This window comes from Phoenix dactylifera, chromosome 2 (assembly GCF_009389715.1).
Source record: "Phoenix dactylifera cultivar Barhee BC4 chromosome 2, palm_55x_up_171113_PBpolish2nd_filt_p, whole genome shotgun sequence".
In the NCBI taxonomy this organism is placed as follows: domain Eukaryota; kingdom Viridiplantae; phylum Streptophyta; class Magnoliopsida; order Arecales; family Arecaceae; genus Phoenix; species Phoenix dactylifera.
This window is the reverse complement of record NC_052393.1, coordinates 8,713,264-8,734,447: the sequence shown is the minus strand read 5'-3', so window position 1 is coordinate 8,734,447 and position 21,184 is coordinate 8,713,264. Positions and strand designations below refer to the sequence as shown.

General features: G+C 37.9%; 1 protein-coding gene across 1 annotated transcript; it reads left to right on the top strand.

Moving 5' to 3' along the window:
- Nucleotides 1–4,309: 4,309 nt before the first annotated feature.
- Nucleotides 4,310–19,825, top strand: LOC103716325 (putative uncharacterized protein DDB_G0270496). The gene is made up of 14 exons (XM_039120163.1): nucleotides 4,310–4,401; nucleotides 5,250–5,457; nucleotides 5,540–5,643; nucleotides 9,703–9,775; nucleotides 14,409–14,483; nucleotides 14,590–14,700; nucleotides 14,811–14,853; nucleotides 17,166–17,262; nucleotides 18,085–18,187; nucleotides 18,284–18,379; nucleotides 18,481–18,513; nucleotides 19,024–19,123; nucleotides 19,298–19,382; nucleotides 19,470–19,825. The coding sequence occupies exons 2-14, from the start codon at nucleotides 5,266–5,268 to the stop codon at nucleotides 19,594–19,596; spliced, it is 1,239 nt and encodes a 412-aa protein (XP_038976091.1). The 5' UTR covers nucleotides 4,310–4,401; nucleotides 5,250–5,265; the 3' UTR covers nucleotides 19,597–19,825.
- The last annotated feature ends 1,359 nt before the right edge of the window (nucleotides 19,826–21,184 follow it).

The window sequence follows — 21,184 nt, the reverse complement described above, 5'->3', positions numbered from 1 at the left end:
AGGGCCTGCAGGTTTCAAAGGAAAGGTTTTTGATGCAAAAAGAAAAAAAGACCCAAAGAATGTGGAGCAAGCCAAGAGAACTTTTGCACCAAAAAATAAAAAGCCAAGAATTGCAGTAAATCCATCGACCAAGGTGGGAGAGGCTTCCAAGTTCTTTCTCAGCGTTTCCGCAATTCTTTCTTTTTTTTTATATATATTTTTGTTGTATGAAGCTATATCGATTTTATGTATGAAATTTCAGACATTTGATTGGATCATTGGGGCCCTGCTTGGTTTGGGGCTAGCAAGCAAGTCTTCTCAGCTCTTTTGATATGGGGCAAACCCTGAAATAAGATTCATGAAAATTTCGACTCTATCATCTTAGCCATGATAAAATCTATGATATCATTTCATATAATATCTTCATATTGACTATATTTTTTAATTTTTTTATTTCTGAAATAATTTTTAGTTAATAAATTTCAAAATTAATGCTTAGGTGTAATTGATAATCGTAGATTTACTATATTATCGAAGATATCAATATAATTTCGGTCTCAGGCAATAAACAGAAAAAATCCATGGTATCGGCCCATACAGTATATTCATATCAACCATTTTTTATTTTTTTAATTTTTAAGTTAGTTTTCTAACTAATCAATTTTAAATTAATAACTAAATATAATTAATAATTTCAGATTTACTATGTTGCTCAAGATATCTATATTTTGGTCCTATAATACCAGCCCAAATCTCAAAAAAAATAAAAAAACAATAGTTCCTTCCAAATTATTACTCTTACCATATTGGCTAAGATAAATCAAGACCTTAATCCATCCCGATGTCTGTCACCCAGTAAGATAATTCAAATTCCGGGATCTTAAAACTTTCTTTTTTATTTTTTGGCCAAATATTCACTTTTACTTGCAACATTTTTGAAGGGAGGTCACATGGTGCTGAGAAACCAAGTGAAATTTTCGTTCCATGAATAAGTAATATAAAGAATGAGGATTCATATAAGTGACTGGATCCAAGACTCAATGGTTTAAGCTTTTAGGCTGATTTAAGTTCCGATGTTTTGCCTTCTGTAGTATCAGCAGTGACAGAGAAGCTATTAGAGTGGATTCAAAACAAGTACACTTGATGAGGCGAGGCAACTTACTTAGTTTGGAACAATGATGCTATTAAAACCCATGAATACACCGCATAGGCACAAAATTGCAAATGATATAACCTAGAATTTAATTTACTTTCTTTTTTTATTTTTTAGACCATCAATATGTGAAATCTAGCGAAACAGACGCCACATATCTGTATAGCGGATCATACAAGCATGCAAGGCTACAGATCATATCAAAACAATAATAATTTTTAAAAATTAATTTAATCAAAGCTCATCAAAGTGGTTCTTACTATCATAAATAGCAGGCCGATCAATCTAATATTTGATTCATTGATATACCACATTTGCCCCCCCTAATGGATTTGCTTTGCTTACTATAAAACAGCAATAGCTTGAGCCATTATACGTCGGATGCCCTCAAATTGTGGTTCTTCTACTCTCAGAGGCGAGTTTGGAGCCAGAGCCGATGAACAGGGCTTTGACCAAAACAAAGCATTTAGGATCGGGCACGGGCACCATCCGACAACTCGAATCTTGATAAAATCCGCTGAAACCCGAGTAGGTGTAAAAATCCATCTAATCGCAAGTATTCTTTGGCATTACATCAAACAGATAGCGTAGATAAAAAGTAAAATATGTTCATGTGCTTCTTCTTCTTTTGGGTACAACGGCAGCTCATATCTATCGGATATGAATACGATCAACAAAATCAGAGAACAAATGGCTACAGAAAGGCTTTGGCGTAGATGTGTAGTCTATCCAGATAAAATTTTTCGAGTGATGTGCAGCAAAGGAGGCAAACCAGTCCACAACATAGTTTGCCTTCATATAAATATGAGCGGCCAGGTGAAAGTCACTCCTCCAGAAGTCGGCATATGTCATGGAGCAGCGGCCTCTTCTTCTCTACAGTGCACCCCTGACCTCGGACCCACTCAATCACAGTGGTCAAGTCTCCCTCCAAATGGATGCAGTTCACGTCCAGAACGCATCTCGCATAGGTAACGCCCTCCCATGCTGCTCTGAGCTCGGCGCACGTAACAGACGTGTCAAGATCCACTACCCCCTGCTGCCACCAGTCTGGCGTCATGATCTCAGATGACAAATTCTACGCTTCCACATCTCCCTCCCTCAGCCACACTGCCATCAAATTTCATCTTGAGGAAGCTAGGGGTTAAGAGCATCCAGAAAACAAACACAATCTTGAGCACTATGGTAGCTGAGCGAGAGCCCCAGATTTTTCTAGCTAACCAGTCTGGCTTCAATGGTGGAGCCAGAAGAAGGCTTCCGGTGGTGGTCGATGGCAAGGAGGTGGCGCTGGTGGTGGAAGGAGCGGCAAGCCAACGTGGAAGAGGGGTTGAGGAAGTGGAGGAGAAGAACGGGCACTTGGTGATTGTGGGCCTTGGTCGGCAGCAGCGGTGAGAGAGACTGGGGGAGAGATTCACCTGGGAGATGGCCGGCGGCTGGCGTTGGCCTTAGACGGCGACCGTGACCTTAGATGCGAAAATGAATGGGGCATGAGGGGAGAGCCTGATGAACACCGGGGACAAAAGAAATTCTTTTTCTTTGCCGGATCTTCCAGAGCCCATCGGGTTTGGGCCCAGAGTAAACAGATTCTTCTCACTGGCTCTCTAAAAATGGGTCCCGCCATTCGATTGGCCTCCTGACGTCCCTTAAATATTATAAGTGTTTCTTTGGCTGGAGTATATAGATTATAGGATTACCTCCCAAAATTTATTTATTTACAAAAATAATTATAAAAAAATAAATTTCATCATATTATTTGTTAATTATATATTAATAATTAAATTTTATTAATAAATATTAATATAATATATTATTAAATATTATTAATCAATATTAATATATTAAATATTTATATTATATTAATATAATATATATTAATATAGTCAATATTAATTATATAATATAATTATCAAATATTAAAATAATATAATTGAGTACGTAGATGACCAAATTGGTTCGGGGTCAATCTCGATGGCGATGGAGAGCTCGAGGCGCTCCACTGCTGTGGCCTCGAGGTAGAGGTGGAGCATGCTATGATTGGCCGGGTGGTACAGCGGTTGGAGCCTCAGAGATCGGCAGTCGGCTGCTCTGTTGAAGATGGGGCAGTGGGCGGCGATGGACTTGACAAAAAGGGGCTAATTAGAAGCAGAAGGAGGGTTTGGCCGAAGGAGGAGGAGAAGGGCCCCATCTGTAGGATATTTCAGCCTAGGCTCCATGGATCCTGCAAGATTCGTGTCAATCTTATGGTTTCCATACCCTGAAAACGAACCCCAATCACAAATCAGGGGACCATTTTCACGAGTTGTACGACTGAACCAAAGAATTGACCGACTCCATTAGATCGGCATCCTGAGCTGCCAGTCCGGACTTGAGCTAATGACGGGCCTAATTCAGTTTCTGGTTGAGGCCCAAGGCCTGATTCAATTTTTGGAAGGACCTACTTGATTGAAGCTAATCCAATGCAACTTTAGATTGGTTGCATTTTTTTCCCCTTATATAGCATTTTGGCATTTCATGGTACCAAGACAAGCCAATCATTTCAACATTGTACAACAAAGATTTAACTTAATAAGTTAGTTAAAATGGTTACTGGCTTAATGTTTTGTGATTATTATACTACAAAGACATACGTAGCTATTTTATTTGTATTTAAATTAATTTGCACTAAGAGAATTTATAAAAGTCTACTTTTTTGTCGAAATTCTTATCCCCTCCCATTTTTCTATACCTCCAACATCATCCACCACTACACAACAAAGAACCTAGCATCCGACCTACCTTTCAATTGGACTTATTGTACTCATATAGGATTAATAAACTGTCCGTCACAAATCACTTCTGTTTATTTTCCATTTTTACTTTGCATTGCTTCATCAAATTTATTGGAATTAGGTCAATTTAAAAACCATTAAATCATTAACTCCTAGCTATATTATTCCTACAGCATAGTATGCGTAGCAACAGCTGAGGTTCTACTACCATGAATGTCACAGTTGGTCTGGGCTTTTCCTTCAACTTGATGCCAAAACTGTGAGGGCCCGGTCCATTGACCGGCCTGCACACAGTTGAGCCAGTGGGCTAGCCCAACCTGGCCAGCCTAAGGGCCATACTCGAGAATCTCTCCAGGGGCTATAAAAGCGCCCCCCCCCCCCCCCCCACCTCCGCTCCCCCCCCCCCCCCCCCCCTCTCTCTCTCTCACTGTTTCTCTTCCTCCTTCCTCAGAGATAGGGTTTCTGCCGCCGGAGAGGGGCGTTGCAGCTCATTCCCGGAGCAAGGTAAGGGTCTCCGCTCTCCTTTCCTTTCTGCACTGCCTTTCCTCCTCCCGATCCACTCGGGAGGATAGATCAATTTAAAAAAAGAGAGAAGAGAAGAAGAGGAAGAGGAAGAAGAAGAGGAAGAAAAGGAAGAAGGGACTCACCGCGTGTGCGGACGCGAGCGTCGCCGGCGCTGCTGGCCTCGGCCGCGGGCGCCGCGACGCCGCAAGCCGGCCGCGGCGGCCCCGCTGCGGGCAGCCCGGCCGTGAGCTCCGCGGCCGCCACGGGCTCTCCTTCTCCCGAGCTCTCTCTCTCTCTCTCTCTCTCTCTCCCCCCTCCTCGGGAAGAGAGAGGGCCGACTGCCGCAGGCCGTGGCCGCCGCGAGTGCCGCGGGCGCCGCAGGCGCCACTGGCCGGCACCCTCCCGAAGGCTCCGTTCGCCCCTCCCTTGGGTCGTGGGTGAAGGAGAGAGAAAGAAGAAAGGAGAAGAAAGAAAGAAGGAGAAGCTTCGGGAAGAAGGAAGGAGAGAAGGAAAAGAAAAGAAAAAGAAAAGGGAAGGAAAAGAAAAGAAAAGAAAAAGAAAAGAAAGAAAAGAAAAAAGAAAAAGAAGAAAAGAAACCCTGGCTATAATAAAAAAAACCCTGGCTACTCGTTATCTAAACCCTAGGCTACAGAAGCAAAACCCTGGAAGAGCCTGTGAGACGGGTAAAAGTCGTCACCAAAAGCCTTTCATAGGAGTTTTTGACCAAATTCTTGAAGAACAACTATCGTTCACAAGAAAGTTCAGAAATTTGCTTATGATCTGTTCTTTTTTTGTAAGATTTTTCTTGATAATTTCTTAATTTCTCATGGTTCTACGGTTTTATCTAGATTCCTTGAACTTAGAATGAAGGCAGCTTCGAAGCGAGTCAAACGAGTAGATGATGATAGTGAAAGCGGCTCAGGAGCCGAGAGCAATCCAGAAAGCGAGATGGAATTGGATCCTGCGCAATTGAAAGTGGATGATGATGATGATGATGGCAATGATGATGCAAGTGAGAGTTTCTCTGAAGGAGAGAGCAATCAAGAAAGTGAAATGGTATGTCAAGTTGACAAAACTTCTGCTTTTGTTTGCTCCTTTTGTTGCGTTTCTGTTTTAAGTATTTTGAGTTGTGGACCAGGAGGGAGAGGATGATGGAAGTGACGCGGAGCACACTGAGGGACAGAGAGATGCAGAGATGGATGAGCTTGAAAAGGAGTACCTCAGTCTTCGCAATGAGGAGCAGTAAGTCATTTTTTTCTTGATCTATAACTTTTTGCACATACTGTGGTAGTCTGGAGATGCTGTTCCTTTAATTTCTTGATTTATTCTCAGTATAAGATGGCCTTTCTTTGGTGCATTGTTTCTTGCTTTTTGTTTTTTTTAGGAAAAAAGAAAGAAGTGGTTTAGGTAGGGTTCTGAGTGAAATTTATCAGTTTTGGAACCTGGTTCGTCCTATAGCTCACTTTTAAACCAAAAGACCTGCATAAGATTGTATTATGGTACATAGAATGGCAACATCTGAGAAACCATTTTTTTATAAGGATGAAGTTAAAACTACTTTGAAAGATTGGATCTGCAGAAGGGTTGAATGTGACTATACATTCAACTTTTCTACGAACAATTGTACCAACATTCCCAGCTTAGAATGGGACAGGGGGTATTACCTGATTGATATTTGACGAGGAACAATTACAATGTTTGATCTAGGCATGTTATTCCTGCAATAGTTTTTCTGAAAAGTGCAAAACTTTGCCAAACTTACTCAGAATAATTGAAGTAGCTTTCCAACTACGCTAAACATTTCTAGGATTAGCATAATTAACTCCCTCAATGTATTCAAATAATGGAATCACAGGCATGTATATCGAATTTATAGCTCATGTCAACTTAGGTACCATAAAATTAGTAAATTCGAAATAAATTATGTAAATTTGTGAAAAATGTTGGCTTTGCATTCCCGTAGATATTGAGGTGAGTTCCAACAGGGAAAAAGAAAGAATAGTTGGCTTCATAGAAAGAAAAAATCGATGGATGAGTCACCCATCAACTTCAAACAATTGGAAATTGGAGACTTCCATGTTGCTCTAACAGCAAAATCCAACTGTACAATCATCTAGAATGGACATCTGCATAAATCAGCTACTTGAAGGAAATGCAGTCTGGGAAGGTTGCCAAATTCTCCCTGGAGCAGCTTAGATTAGATTAACAGATTATGTTGGATAAAAAATTATAGAACATTGTGCTGATCTTCCTTCAAGACAGTAATAAGGGGTTTGGATCAAATTAAAAAATAATACATGCAAAAAGTCATCATATATATAGTTGTTCTGCTTTATGCAATCAGAAAATATGATTGAAGCTGCCCATGAGACTAATGATCTTTTATCCATTGTTTGCTCACATTCAATCAGAAAATACAGTAAATTGTTCAACTCATTACAGGCTGACCAAGAATAGTCTTCACCATTTATGGTGCTCCTTTACAATAAAAGTCTAGATTTTAGTATTTTAGTTTCCGGAATAGGTCTAAAATATTCACTGCAAATCAGAATCTCTCCCATTGCGATTAAATAATCAGAATTTCTCTCTGGTTGCAGTTAAATTTCTGTGGAAGGAAACATTTTGATTTTGTGCAAAACTATTTGATAAGTGTTTGTGTGAGCATATGGGCTGTGTTTGGACATGGAACAGATAAATAGGGGGCAGATAGACTTAACCATTTATAACCACCTCCTAACTAGCTAATCAGCGGCTAATGCTATCTGCTGTTTGGTTGACATTCCTAGGGTTGTTGGAATTAGTTGTGGAAAAAGTGAAAAATTAAAGAGATGTAGCTTTAACAAGCTTAAGTAGTTAATTGTGTTTCACCCTCCCCTATGAAATAAATTTACCCAGGTTATGTGGCTTTTGGGGCCTTTGGCCAAATAGCTTATTCCATCATTTTTTGGCATGCGTCTGGTTAGTTAAATTGATAATCTGACCTTATCCACCATTTAATCAGCAACTGAACACAGCCATGGATTTTGGTGTCCGGTTTCAAGGAGGAGGGAGGTAGCATATCAGGCCCTTTTGCAAATATTTTGTGGTAGATTGAGTCCTTGGTTATTCAAGGCAATTCCTCAAGCAAGATGGTAAAAAATGAGCTTCACCATCCATAAATGGTAGTTTTTCCCCTCTGGTCATAGGTTTAGCCCAGCCATTTATAATCTGCACCTTATACAGCAACTTCCTACATCCAATTGTCTTTCCCTTGCTAGTCATTGTGCCCAAGAAAAATCTAAAAAGAAAATTATCGGTAAACATAATTATAAAATTCTATACTGTGAAATACCGAGACCTAATCCTATTCTAACCCTTTGACCTGGTTGTACGAAGATTCTCTTTTTTTCCAAGGGAAAACATTTAAGTTAGAGAGAGGATCCAAACTCCCAAGGGGGCGACGGAGGCAAAACGCCCAATTTGTTGAAAAGTATGGATGTGTAAGCCTTAATTCAATTTTTATATGGTTTCAGCTGATTATGGGCCACCAATAAGCTAAGGTCTGCCTTTGAGCACTTTGGAACCATTTCCCCCAACAAGAATTGAAACAGGAAAAAGCCACTCATTCTGGAGCTGTCATATGACTATGTTTCTCGGTCACTTTGATATCATTTGTTGGCTGGGTAGACTAAGATTCTCGAGTCAAGCAAAAGACAAGAATAAGCCTGGCACATTCATATACCTGAACACAAACTACTAACCAAAATTAGACAGAACATGTACTTTAATAATTCTTATCAAATACAATACATTGAATACAAGACTTTTGAGGATTCTTCTTAAAATCATCTTTAGCCCTATTTTGCTAAAAAAATCAAATGAAATTTTACATAACTGCAAACTTCAATCAGAGGTGATGGAGCACCTTGCCGGACATAGCGATAAAATAAGGAATTTTGCGAAAGAGAAAAACCCAACCCCCTTTCCTCCACCCAAATAAAGGTTTAAAGAAAAGCAATCCAAGCCAAGTAGTTACAGTGCACACAAGAAAATAAAATCCTTTTTTAGAAAGAAATATGTAACATATATGTAGGAGATGGAAACTTTCCGAATATTAGCATCTAATACGTCAACATATACTGCTAGTGTCATGCAAATGCGAAATTCTCTGCACGTTCCCTTCACAATGCTTAGATGTGTACCCAATATGCAAAACCTTTCAAGAAATTTATATTCTGCACACCTCAATTGTTATCGATGCAAAAGCTCTAATCCATGCTGGCAGCTTCTTATTTGAGTCTCACCAACCTGTGGCATGGCACATGCTGCTCTCCATTTCCTTGTGGTTCTACTTTAGTGTGATAGAATATAGGGACTTATGACTTGTGGGCAACATTATGGAAATACATGAATTAGGTATTTTTACCAAGTTGTCCATGATGTACATTATACCAGACTCCAAAGAGGTAGAAAAGCTTGTAAGCTACAGTGTTGGAAGAATGCTTCCCGCATAATTTCTCTGTTTCTTTATAGATCAGTATATTGTCTTGCAGTTTGTTTAATTCTTGTGATGGTTGGCAAGAAATGAAACCATTTCTTGCCTTTTTTTTTTAATAAAAACAACTAATGCTGCTATATAGAAAAGGGAGGGATACTGAAAGAAACTACATCTATGGTCAACTATGTCATTTACAATATCAAATGATTAAGTATTACATAAGTAAAATTGTCCTTTAAAGTAGAGTTACACATTTAAATTAGAGTTGCACAAACATAAACCTATTAGTCTGTCATTGTGGATCTTTAAGTGCTATCTCTTTTTTATGGTTCAGGTTCATGCTGCTTCACAATTGGTAAATGAAAATTTGCGTTGCATATGCTGCATGCGTGCATGCATGCATGCTCCTGTCCTGGCTTTTTTGTACTTAATATGCGCAAGAAAGTCACTTTCTAGAAATAAGAAATATGGAAGCTTATTAGTTTGTCATTAATTTGTATGTCTGAGGTGCTTTCTATTATGCTGTCAACAAATGTAACTTCTGTGCCTATGCTGCAAATAGTAATTGCTGATATTTTGTTTTATTATTTGTTTACTTAATAATTCATTGGTAGGTTTTCACAAACATTTTTTTGATGCATGGCACTTATTTCATCATTGTCCATGCTGCAATAGTTTCTGTCTCGCATCTTTTACAATTCCCCATAGATTATGAAACTTGCTCCACAAATCAGTGGGAAAATGAGTGTAATCTAGCCTGTTTAGATGTTCCTTGCCATGAGTAAATCTTATTGAAATAATATCTTCCATATGGTGTCATTTAGAAATCTTTTGAAGAGTTTGAAGCGTCATAAGGATGAAGATGCTCTAAAAGGACAAGCAGTAAAGAATCAAAAGGTATTTATGTTCACTGTCAATTTACTTTTTACCTTGCTTGCTTCCAATCAGATTATTATCTGTTCGACTTCTCTGTATATGCAGGTGTTGTTATCCAAGTACATATAATAATACATGAACATAAACCAAATTATTTTAATGCACAAATTGAACTATAAACAGTAATTTTTTTTTGCGAAGTTAAAAGATGAGATTAGTCTTGGTTCTAAAACAAGATAAAGTAATTTGTAGTTATCATCCCGAAAGCAGTTTTTTTATTTGTGATTAATAAAAGCAAGCTCTATGTGTTATGAAATTAATGGTTTATAGGTGGTGAATATTAAGCAAAGCTCATGTATTGATAGTACCTTTTTTATGTCTACATGATTCTCCTACATAAGTCTCTACAAAGTCCAAAATCAACATATTTTGATCTATCTCATCATTGATGTGAATTGCAGTAAGGCTCACCCATTTCCGGGACTTGGGTTTTTCTTCTTTCTCCTTTCCACCACATGTACATAGAATATTACCAATTGTGAGAGGGAAAAAGGGAGAGGACTTTAATTTTTGTCAATATAGATTTAGTCACATATCATTTAAGAAATTGTAGATATGAGAAGACAAATTAATGCAAACTAATTGGGATAAGATGTCAACGCTTGAAATTTTTGTTGAAATTGAAAGACTGACCAAAATGGACTGTTTTGGTCTAAACTATTCTGAAACTGTTGGTTTCATTCAGTATTAGCTCAAACTACTAAAGCCTTTGCTTAGATTCAGTAAATTTGGTGGTTTCAACTAAACCAACATATAACGTGCCAAAAGCACCATTTTGAGGTTTCTCTTGATACAATGAGTTGATTTTGCTCATGGATGATAATAAACTATTTAGGAAGTTTAACAATATTGTAGTCAAATTTTGCAATTGTACAATCTTTTCAAGGTATTGACCGACCTTTTTTACATTTCATGATGTATAGTAATGTAAGCAAAAGTAACTAAAATTCACTAACTAGGTGGCTTTCATGCATGCATGTAGAGTTGGGCACTGGGCCGGGCCGCCCACGGCCCGGCACGAAGCGGGCCGTGCCTGGCACGGCCCATTTAAGGGGGCCGTGCTGGGTCACGGGTTTCTGGCCCGCGGGCCGAGCCCGGCACGGCCCGCTTCGGGCCTGGGCCGGCACGGCCCGCTCTTGGCCCGCGGGCCAAGCACGGCACGGCGCGCGGACCTAGCCCGGTCCGGGCCTGGGCCGGGCCAGGCACGGCCCGTCTCCATAAAAATTAATGCTTCATAAATTTTTTTAATAAATTAATACATATTGAAAACTAAGGATTTATTAATATAAAGCCACCTTAATGGTGGGGGGTTTGGCATAGACCCCTACCAGCTTATTAATTTAAATCAAAATGGTACATGAAGGGAGGTTTGGACCTTGGTCTGACCTCCAGAATATAATAAGAAAGGGCCGAGGTTTGGACCTTGGTCTGACCTCCAGAATACAATAAAAATGTACAATTATAAAAAATTAAGAAATCTTACTAATCATCAGTGATTCAGTGAATCAGTATTCACTCTTCAGTAGTGTTTGTATCATCATCATCAGAGGATGTTGTATTATGTCCACCTTTATCTTGAAGTCTTGCCTCAGCATCCAACCAATCTTTGAAGCAGAGAAGCATCTCCACCGTTTCGTCCGTCATCCTACTCTTTTCGTCAAGAACACGCCGACCTGCACTAAAAGCGGATTCCGATGCTACCGTGGACATCGGCACAGCTAAAATATCGCGTGCAATTGCAGACATAACAGGATATTGATTTCTAACACTCTTCCACCAAGATAATACATCTAGATTCTCTATTTGATTTTCATCATATGCAGATTGAAGATCATTTCATAAATAAAATTCTAGTTCACTACTTAAAGATGAAGAAGATGAAGATAAACTTGAAGCATGTGTGTGTTTTCTCTGTGCAATGAATGAAAAAATAGATGACGAACGAGAACTACTAGAAGAAGAAATAGAGGTTTGTACGGAAAATCTAGATCCACGAATTTTTTCATCATATATAGCATAAATATCATAAAGAAGTTGTTTTACCTCATTTTTAGCAGGTTCAGGATCTTGATTCATATTTTCACAGTATGCATCAAGTAAAATTAGCACGCCATTTAATTTAACTCTAGGATCAAATACAGCAGCTGAGTTATGCATAGGACATATCTTGTCCCAATACTCATTCCATTTAGATTCCATTAGGTCAATAATAGGCATTAAAACATCATCATATCTATGTTCTGCAAATTTTTGACTAATTATATATGCTTGTTGTAAAAATGAACATGAAGTTGGATAATAAATACCAGAAAGAACATTGGTAGCATTATAAAAACTAAGCAAAAAATCTTCCAAAATTTTTTCTTTATTCCAATCAGTTTCAGTCAATGTAAAGCCTAATCCACGATCATTAATATATGCACTTAATAAGTTTTTATATGGATATGCATCATGTATCATGCTATATGTTGAGTTCCAACGAGTAATTACATCAAGTTTAAATTTTTTAAAACGTTTACCATGATTTATACATAGTTCCTTAAATTCTTGAAGTCTTGATCTTGAAGCATGAATAAAAGAAACTGCATTTCTAATTTTTGAAATCACATCTTGAATCATGCCCATGCCAGCTTGAACAGAAAGATTTAAGATATGACATGCACATCTAATATGCAATAAATTTTCATCTAACATGGGATGCAATGAGTCTTTTAATAATGCAACAGCAGAATTATTATTAGATGCATTATCAAAAGTAATAGACATAATTTTATCATTAATATTATATGAACATGCAGTTTGATAAATGACATTTGAAATTTGTTGCCCAGAATGTGGAAAATCAAAAGCACGAAAAGCAAGAATACGTTTATTTAATTGCCAATCATTATCAATATAATGAGCAGTAATGACAATAAAACAATTACTACCTACAGATGCTGACCAAATATCAGAAGCTAATGAAATTTTTATATTTAAATTAGAAAGTGTTTCAATTAAACTTTGTTTCATTGCTAAAAAGTTAGTCATAGCTACTCTTCTAAATGTACGCCTACTAGTTCTTTTGTAAGCAGGTTGTAGGTTTAATTGAACATATTCTTCAAAATTAAAAGATTCACATAAACTAAAAGGTAATTCATCCTTAACTATCCATTTTACAAGTGCTTTTCTTTGATTTTTATGATTATATGCAAAATTACCTACAAGTAATCCCCCTTGTATATTAAGGGTACTTTGAGTTTGAGCATGAGAATCATGCATCCTATGACTCTCTTGATGTCTTTTTAAATGCCCTGTTCCCCCACTACTACTACAACTATAAAGTTTGGCACATTTTTTACATTTAGCTTTCCAGACTCTATCAACCATAACTCTATCAAATTCATTCCATACAGCACTAGTCCTCTTACGAGAAGAGGTTTGATCTTCACTCGGTTCACTAGTTCTAGAGGAACTAGGAACATGGGGTTGGGGATTAGTTTCTTCTTCCTCAGAAACAGGAGGAATGCCAAACTGACTTTTCTCAAAAGATGACATATCTAAATTGATGAATTCAAAAAATAAAAACTAACCACAAGGAGGAATTGAGTAGAGGGTCGGAGGGCAGAGGCAGAGTCGAGATTCTGAGCTTCCTCTTGTGCTCTCAACAGGAGTGACCTTCTCTTCTCAACAGGAACCTCCTCTTGTGTAGCACTTGAACACTTGCTAAATGCAAACTAAAAATTAAATTGCTAGTAGAGCACTTTAGAAGAGAGAAATAATAGTAGTAGAGAAGGAGAGAATAGTTGGTTTGGTGTGGTGAGAATGAGGGAGGAAAGGGCTATTTATAGAAGCCCAAAATTTTTTTCCCAAAATACCCCTCAATTTAGCCGTTTTTGGACTGTTGGGAGGGGCAAAATTGGAATTTTTCCAAAATAGCCGTTGGAAACGGCTATTTTTCTCCCCCCCTCTCCAGACGGGCCTTGCCAAGCACGGCCCGTTTGGAACCGTTGCGGGCCGTGCCAGGCACGGCCCGTCTCGTGCCGTGCCCGGCCCGGCCCGCCAATAGACGGGCCTGGGGCCGGGCCGGGCTACTGTTCTGTGCTGAACGGGCCGTGCCCGGCACGGCCCGTTTAGACCTCGGGCCCGGTGGGCCTGGGCCGGGCCGGCCCGGCACGGCCCGATGCCCAACTCTACATGCATGCATATATGCATATGTATGGAAAAAGTTAGACAATTTTGTTTCTTCACTAGGTAAGATGCTAGAGTTTCAAATTTGTTTCCTAATCATTTGTGTCTAGCTTGTATCCTTTTTTTCTATTGTTTAATATTTGCTGGAGTTCTTTTAAATAAATCTGATTGTTTTCTGTAACATTTCTGACCATCTAAATTATAAATAGGGTCCAATTATATTCCTGCTATTTTTCTCACTAACTAGATGGTTTTCTGTGCCTTAGTTGACTTGTGATTTTTATGTGCCTTAGTTTCTGCTATAGTTTTGTTCATTATGATATTACAATTATATTCATGTTCCGAACATGTGACTTGTTGCTTCTGTCTCATATCAGTATGCTATTTCTGATCATTAACCTTTTATCCTATTCTTTTTTTGAAGGCTCTCTGGGACCGAACCTTGGAGGTCAGGTTCTTGCTGCACAAAGCATTTTCAAGTTCAAATAGACTGCCACAGGTGTGATTTACATGAAAGCCCACCGCAAGAAAACCTCTTAAGCATTTTTTTGGATCGACATTTTGGTATTTAGATGACCTAGTAGTTATGATGACGTTTGTATCAGGAACCTATTAGATCCTTATTTCACAATTCTGATGCGGTGGTTACTCAAGCATATTCGGACCTGATATTGTCATCCAAGCAGACACTGAATTGTATGTTGGAGCTACAGGAGGTATAGTTGTTTCACCTCAGGGGTTTGTAAAACAAATGTATTATTAATTAAAGGTTCAATTCGTTGCTAAAACCTCTGACCTGGTACTTTGTGGCTAATAATGTTTACAGGCTTTGATTGAGCAAAACCCTTCAATTGTTCAAGGGACAGATGGTATGATTTGTAATTTTGCAGTCTTTCTTGCTTCTAGTTTGAGTCTTCACACGTGGCATATTCTGACATGGTGCCTACTAGCTCTGTGTTCCATGATGATACTGTTGTTATCCCTGTGATATTTTCATGGAACTACTACTTCTACTTCCTGTCTACCCATGTCGGAACTCCTTATATTGTTGTCATGAACTGTGCTTAATTAGAATGGTCAGTTGTCAAAAAGCTAAACTGATTTTTTGCAATATGACTTGCTTAAACTGAAGCAGCTCATTAGGATTGGGTAAAGTCTTGAGTAATATCTCATAATTTATTTAACTATATTTTTAATATTGTGAGAGGAAAACATGAAATCTAATTGTAAAAATTGGAGAAAGGTCCTAAAATTTGTTTATTATCTTTGTAACAGAATTTTAAGGTAATTACTGTATGCAAGTTTTAGGGGAGGGGGTTTAACATTTTGACATTTTGGATAATACTTGTGTTATATATCAACTTATAGTTTCTAGAATTGCAAGTTATGAATAATATGCATGACAAGTAGAAGCCATGTAACGTGTATCTTACTTGTTTCCAAATAACAGCATCTCTTTCACTAATACAAAATTTTTGGACCTTTAGAATCTCCAAACCATGTATAGTTGTTTTTCCAATTGCTAGGTAAAATTTACTAACCACTATTATAGAATTATCAGACTAGATCAAGGTGACTTAAGTTCAATTGGTTCATGAAAGAAGGATAAATTCAATCCAATGTGATAACCTGATGGATTGGTAAGAACCCAATCCAAACATGAAGCTACTATAGACTAATGCAAGGTAAATGTCTGGTATAATTAGCCATGAAGAGTTGGTGTAGCAACAGAGAGATAGGTAATCACAGATTATACAGTGGTGGTCGGGGTAAGTGAAGGGGTGGGACTTGGATCGATCTAATCCTGTTACTGATGATGATAGAGGCAGCCAATAGAAGCACGAAAAAATGGTTTCCTGCACACACACACAAGGTTTGATTATCTATAAGAGGGAGCAAGGGATGGCTGGTGATGAAGGTGGGATGGGTTTTTGGGATCACAAAAGAACAGAGAAAGAGTGGGGGACCTGGTGGTGATGGTGGGGTTGAGGGTTGGAATGGGCTATAGGTGAGGGGGATTATAATTGTCATTGGGGGTAGGGGCGGAGGTGAATAAATGAATGAATAAAGGTAGAGGGAAGATAGAGGGAAGTGATGGAGGGATGAGAGGGAAGATAGAGGGAAGTGATGGAGGGATGAGAGGTAATGCTGACAGGGTGACTGGGTACTTTTACGATACATCTGCATAGTAGCCCCAAATTCCTTTGCAGGGTCATTCGCTTAAACAAAGTTATTTTACATATTTGTGCATAAAAATTTCTGTGCAGGCACTAGAATCTCTTATCTATGCTGCCTGTTTATAGCGTCATATTATGTGTTACATTTTCCTGGTATTAAGCCATGCATGTGCTAATAAGTCATCTTCACAGGGGCAGTGTGTACTGCAAGTCTGAAGCCTGCATAAGAATTTTTCTGCATGCTTCCAGAAGATACTCCACCTGATTTAAAACTAGCTAGTTCGTCATGTTGCTTTTTGACTCTTTTTGCCCTTTGATTTTACCAACTGCTGGATGCCAATAGTGCCAACACTTTTCCAAAAGAGTGAAGACCCACCTGATCTCAATTTTACTCATAAACTTTCCACATCTGTTCCTGACTTGAAAGGATTTCCTTCCATAGCAATTATCACTTTTTCAAGATAGACTGGAAACTTTCATTTGACACAAAAGGAAAGACATTTTTTGTGTTCAAAGCTGGAACTATTCGTTACATACTATTTGCTGATAGACCAGAAATTTTCTTCTGAGACAAAAGGAAAGACAGCTCTTTTGTGTTCAAAGCTAGAACTAGTTGTTATGTAATCTTGAAAATTTCAAACAGCAGAAATTGTGCCAATCATATATTTTAATATTAATCAAGCTATAGTAAAATTTTCTTAGTTCAGCTTGCTTGTGATCCTTTATTATATATTACTGGTAATTTTTCCTAGCTCGGCAGAATTTCTCATTTTTAGTTTGCTATTTTTCAAAATTGCCTATTGGATTGTACACTGTTGGAGATCACTATCACGTCACATTACCTACCATGTTAACTTTAGATCAACATTTCCAGATTTGTGATTGTATGTAATATGTATATTTGTATATTTATCAGTTTAAATAATCTTCATGCTGGTTGGCATCTGTTGCTTGTGAATTGCTTCATACTAATTGATTTCTACTGTTAATATGCTTTGATGAAGGAAACAGCAAAGAATCTTGTAAGGATGAAGATTGCTCTAATAATTTGAAGGGAGAGGAAGATGAGGAGTGGCTACAAATACACAGAATGCATCAAAGGTATCTTCTCACATTCACATTGGAGCTATTGTAAAATTCCTCTAGCCTCTTCAATACAATATATTCAACTGAGTTCGTAGGATACAATTCCAGAAGAAATATTATTTCTTCCCAATACTATAACACTGATGAAGAGCAACAAATGCACTATGGGCTCATTTGGTTCGTGGGAAAAGAAGGGGGGAAAGTGTGGTCAACGGGAAAGTAATGAGATGCCTCTTGTTTGGTTGGAGTTTTCAAAGGAGAGAGAAGGGAAAGTTGTATTCCCATGGGAATGTGATTCCTACATTTCATGGGAAAGTCTTTCCCATGAGAAACATGGGAAAGTTACTTTCCCATGAGGCGGGAATCACTCCATTTTTACTTTTTCCCAAAAAGTCCCTTCAGCATTAAAGAAGCATTAAAGAGGCATTAAAAACCTAATTTTTATTAAGGGCATAATAGGAATTATATATAACTTTCCTAGGAAAGTGGATGGCCAACCAAACATAAGCACCTTGGAAATTTGTCAATTTCCCATGGTCAACCAAACATGCCAAAAGTACTTTCCTAGGCATCCTCTTCCTAGGAATTTGTTTCCCAGGAATCATATTCCTAGGAAGGAAAATGCTTCCTGCGAACCAAACGAGCCCTATATAATTGAAGAGGAATCTGGTTTGGCAAGTATACGCTAGAAATATACTATTCAACAAGAAAAATAATATAACAAAGCTTTTTTGGCAGATTCTCATGCCGGAGATATCTCCATTTTCAGCTGTTTATTTTGTAAATTATTTTCACAAATCAAGCTGGAAAGTTTATCATTTTTCATATTACTTGCAGAATAGCACAATTCAGGAATAACTCGGTAGACAAATGGCAGAGGAAGACACAGGTGACAACTGGTGCAGCTGCTTTTAAAGGCAAATTGCATGCCTTTAATCAGGTACTTTTCAAAACTATTTGACGGACAGTCTGTATTTATCACAAAATTTCTAGCTTAAACCGTTTTCATGTTCCTTTCTACCTCCTGCGAGTGCAGAACATAAGTGAGCAAGTAGCTGGTTACATGAGGGATCCGAGCAGAATGATTAAGAGAATGCAAATAATGAGGTCTTCTGTTGGCATGTTTGGAAAAGTAAGTTTCTCTTAATATCTAAAACAATACATAACATTTTATTTTCTCTATTTCTCCAGTTCCTGACATGGACTGCTTCCAATATGTATGCGTCACTGCAGGTTCCTGAGGAGTTTGAAAGTAGAAAAGATGAGGTCTCAACTGATCCTAAATCTCGATCAATGCATTTATTTTAGTTATCGTTCTGTTTTCTATGAGGCTTAGGAGTTTCCAGTGACTGATTTACGAAACATGAACTGTGAAGAATAAAATGGACACTTACTGTAGCACCAAAACGATCAAAATGGATATGCATTCAACATCAATGGGACTCCTGTTGGCCCTACTCAATCCTGTTTCATGAACTTATTAGTTATATCATGCCTCTGTTCTAATTTGAAGTCACCCAAGTATTTGAATGGACTCGAGATGCATCTAAGCTCAGATTGCACTTAGAAGGGCATCTGGTAACTTGATGATTTTTTCAGTTCCTGTATCAGCATTAGCAATACTACCAAATATTTAATTGTAGAACTTGTACATGGATTAACACTGAAAGATCTTTCCATCTTTATTCCTTGCTTTATTAAGTGTGCCCATGTTTCAAAAATTCACAGGCTTGTTCTGATACATTTTTATTTTATATATGTTGATGCAATGTCCAGGATGGGAATGTGGATGGAGATCCTGAACTTCTCGATGACTCTGAATTTTACCAGCAACTCCTGAAGGAATTCTTAGAGTCATGCAATCTTGCATCATCTGGTCATTGCCTGTGCAAGCCTTTCATTCTGCACGTTCTTTCCCTGCAAAAGGGAAATTTTCATAGCAGCTCACGGAATTATGCATGAAAAGAAAAATCTTAAATATTTGAAGTTTGGATTATAGGCTATTATATCATGTTTATTCAATTGCATCCTCGGGTGTTGTTATTTGCAGAGACAGCATTTTATGCTTTGAAAAGATTGCAGCCTAAGAAACGCAAGGTAGTTGACCGTCGTGCTTCTAAGAGCCGCAAGATAAGGTGATCATCACTATCATCATTCTTTTACTCAAGGGTCTTCCAATGAAGTTATTGGACTTATTGCTTCTCATTGAAATCTATGTTCAGGTACAATGTTCATGAAAAGATTGTTAATTTCATGGCTCCAGTGCCGGCGGTTCTTCCTCCTATGGCCCCAAAATTATTTGATAACTTATTTGGCATGGGAAATCAGAAGTCAGCCACTGTAGTTTAATCTAGCTGTGGGGAATGCCATGAGATGCAGCAATCATTAAAATTGCAGTACTTGTACCTCTCTCTAGGAAGTGTGGTGCTGCAATTTGTAAAATATAGATCTGTAATAAATTTAATTATTTCTAGGATGCTGTCATTGGCAACTAGTTTTGCTTCTGTGCTATGATCTGTGTTTGAACCAATCTCTCATGCAGACATTCAAATACGTCAGACAACATATCCAACTGATACATTGATGTGGTGACCGATATTTTAATAAGAAGTGCAATTAACTGTCGATATAGATATCAAAAAAAAAATAATATATGGATTTAATACAATTTTAGTCTTTGGCCATAAAAAATTAATAATAAGTCAATAAAAAAATAAAGGTTAAAAATTTCATGCTGATGCCTGATGATAGCTTAGCCTACATGAGTAGGGAGGATGATGATATTTCATATATAATGTAAATAAACTCTGCAATTTTCTCTTCACTTTCCAACTTCTAAATTATCTAGATGCCAAGATAACAAAACCGGGCCTTGATTATGGCATTCTTTTTTAAAGTGTGAGTAGAATTTAATACAATTTTAGTGCAATTAACTGTCGATATAGATATCAAAAAAAAAAAGGATTTAATACAATTTTAGTCTTTGGCCATAAAAAATTAATAATAAGTCAATAAAAAAATAAAGGTTAAAAATTTCATGCTGATGCCCGATGATAGCTTAGCCTACATGAGTAGGGAGGATGATGATATTTCATATATAATGTAAATAAACTCTGCAATTTTCTCTTTACTTTCCAACTTCTAAATTATCTAGATGCCAAGATAACAAAACCGGGCCTTGATTATGGCATTCTTTTTTAAAGTGTGAGTAGAATTCATCCTTAGCGTTTCGGCCTTTCCATTAGCTCGAATCTCTTCCACGTCATCTTTTTCTGGATTTTTCTTACAAAATAAAGGGAGAGAATCTCTTAAATTGTTCCATCAACTGTTGGATTGCTTGAAAATAGAGGCCAGGATGAAAACCATATCCTTAAACACCGGGAGCTTTGTTAACGGGGAATGCAAATACTATCATATAGCTGATGTGAAACGGTGTCAGGCGCTGCAATCCCAAACTCTGCTCATGTGGCCCACCAAATTAGCTCGTCTTTTCTGGACTCCTGGTTTTAGGAGTTAATAGCATGTTAGCATGCTAATAGCAATAGCCCAGCAAGGACGTCTATTTTTTGTTTTTGTCCGCTAGAAACTTCCAAGCAGCTGTTTGATGACTATTTAATTTGGTACATACATTAGAAAATGGAAACAGTCCATCTACCATCTTAACACATGCTACTAAAACGAAAGGTCTATTACTTTCCTTCTGCAATCCATCTTAGCTATTTATTGTATATCAGCAACAGCAGCTTTGAGCACGTGAAATCAGTTTGGGCATGATCTTTCTTAGACGGTTCGTTATCACCTTTGTTATAATTTTCTACGCGACGTTACATAGGAAGAGAGATAGAGAGAGAGACTCCTGTTCATGAAGAGATGCCAGTATGCAATAGGGAGGTTCATGTCTGCCATGTCCCAGGAGGTGTCTTAACAAAAGAAAGAA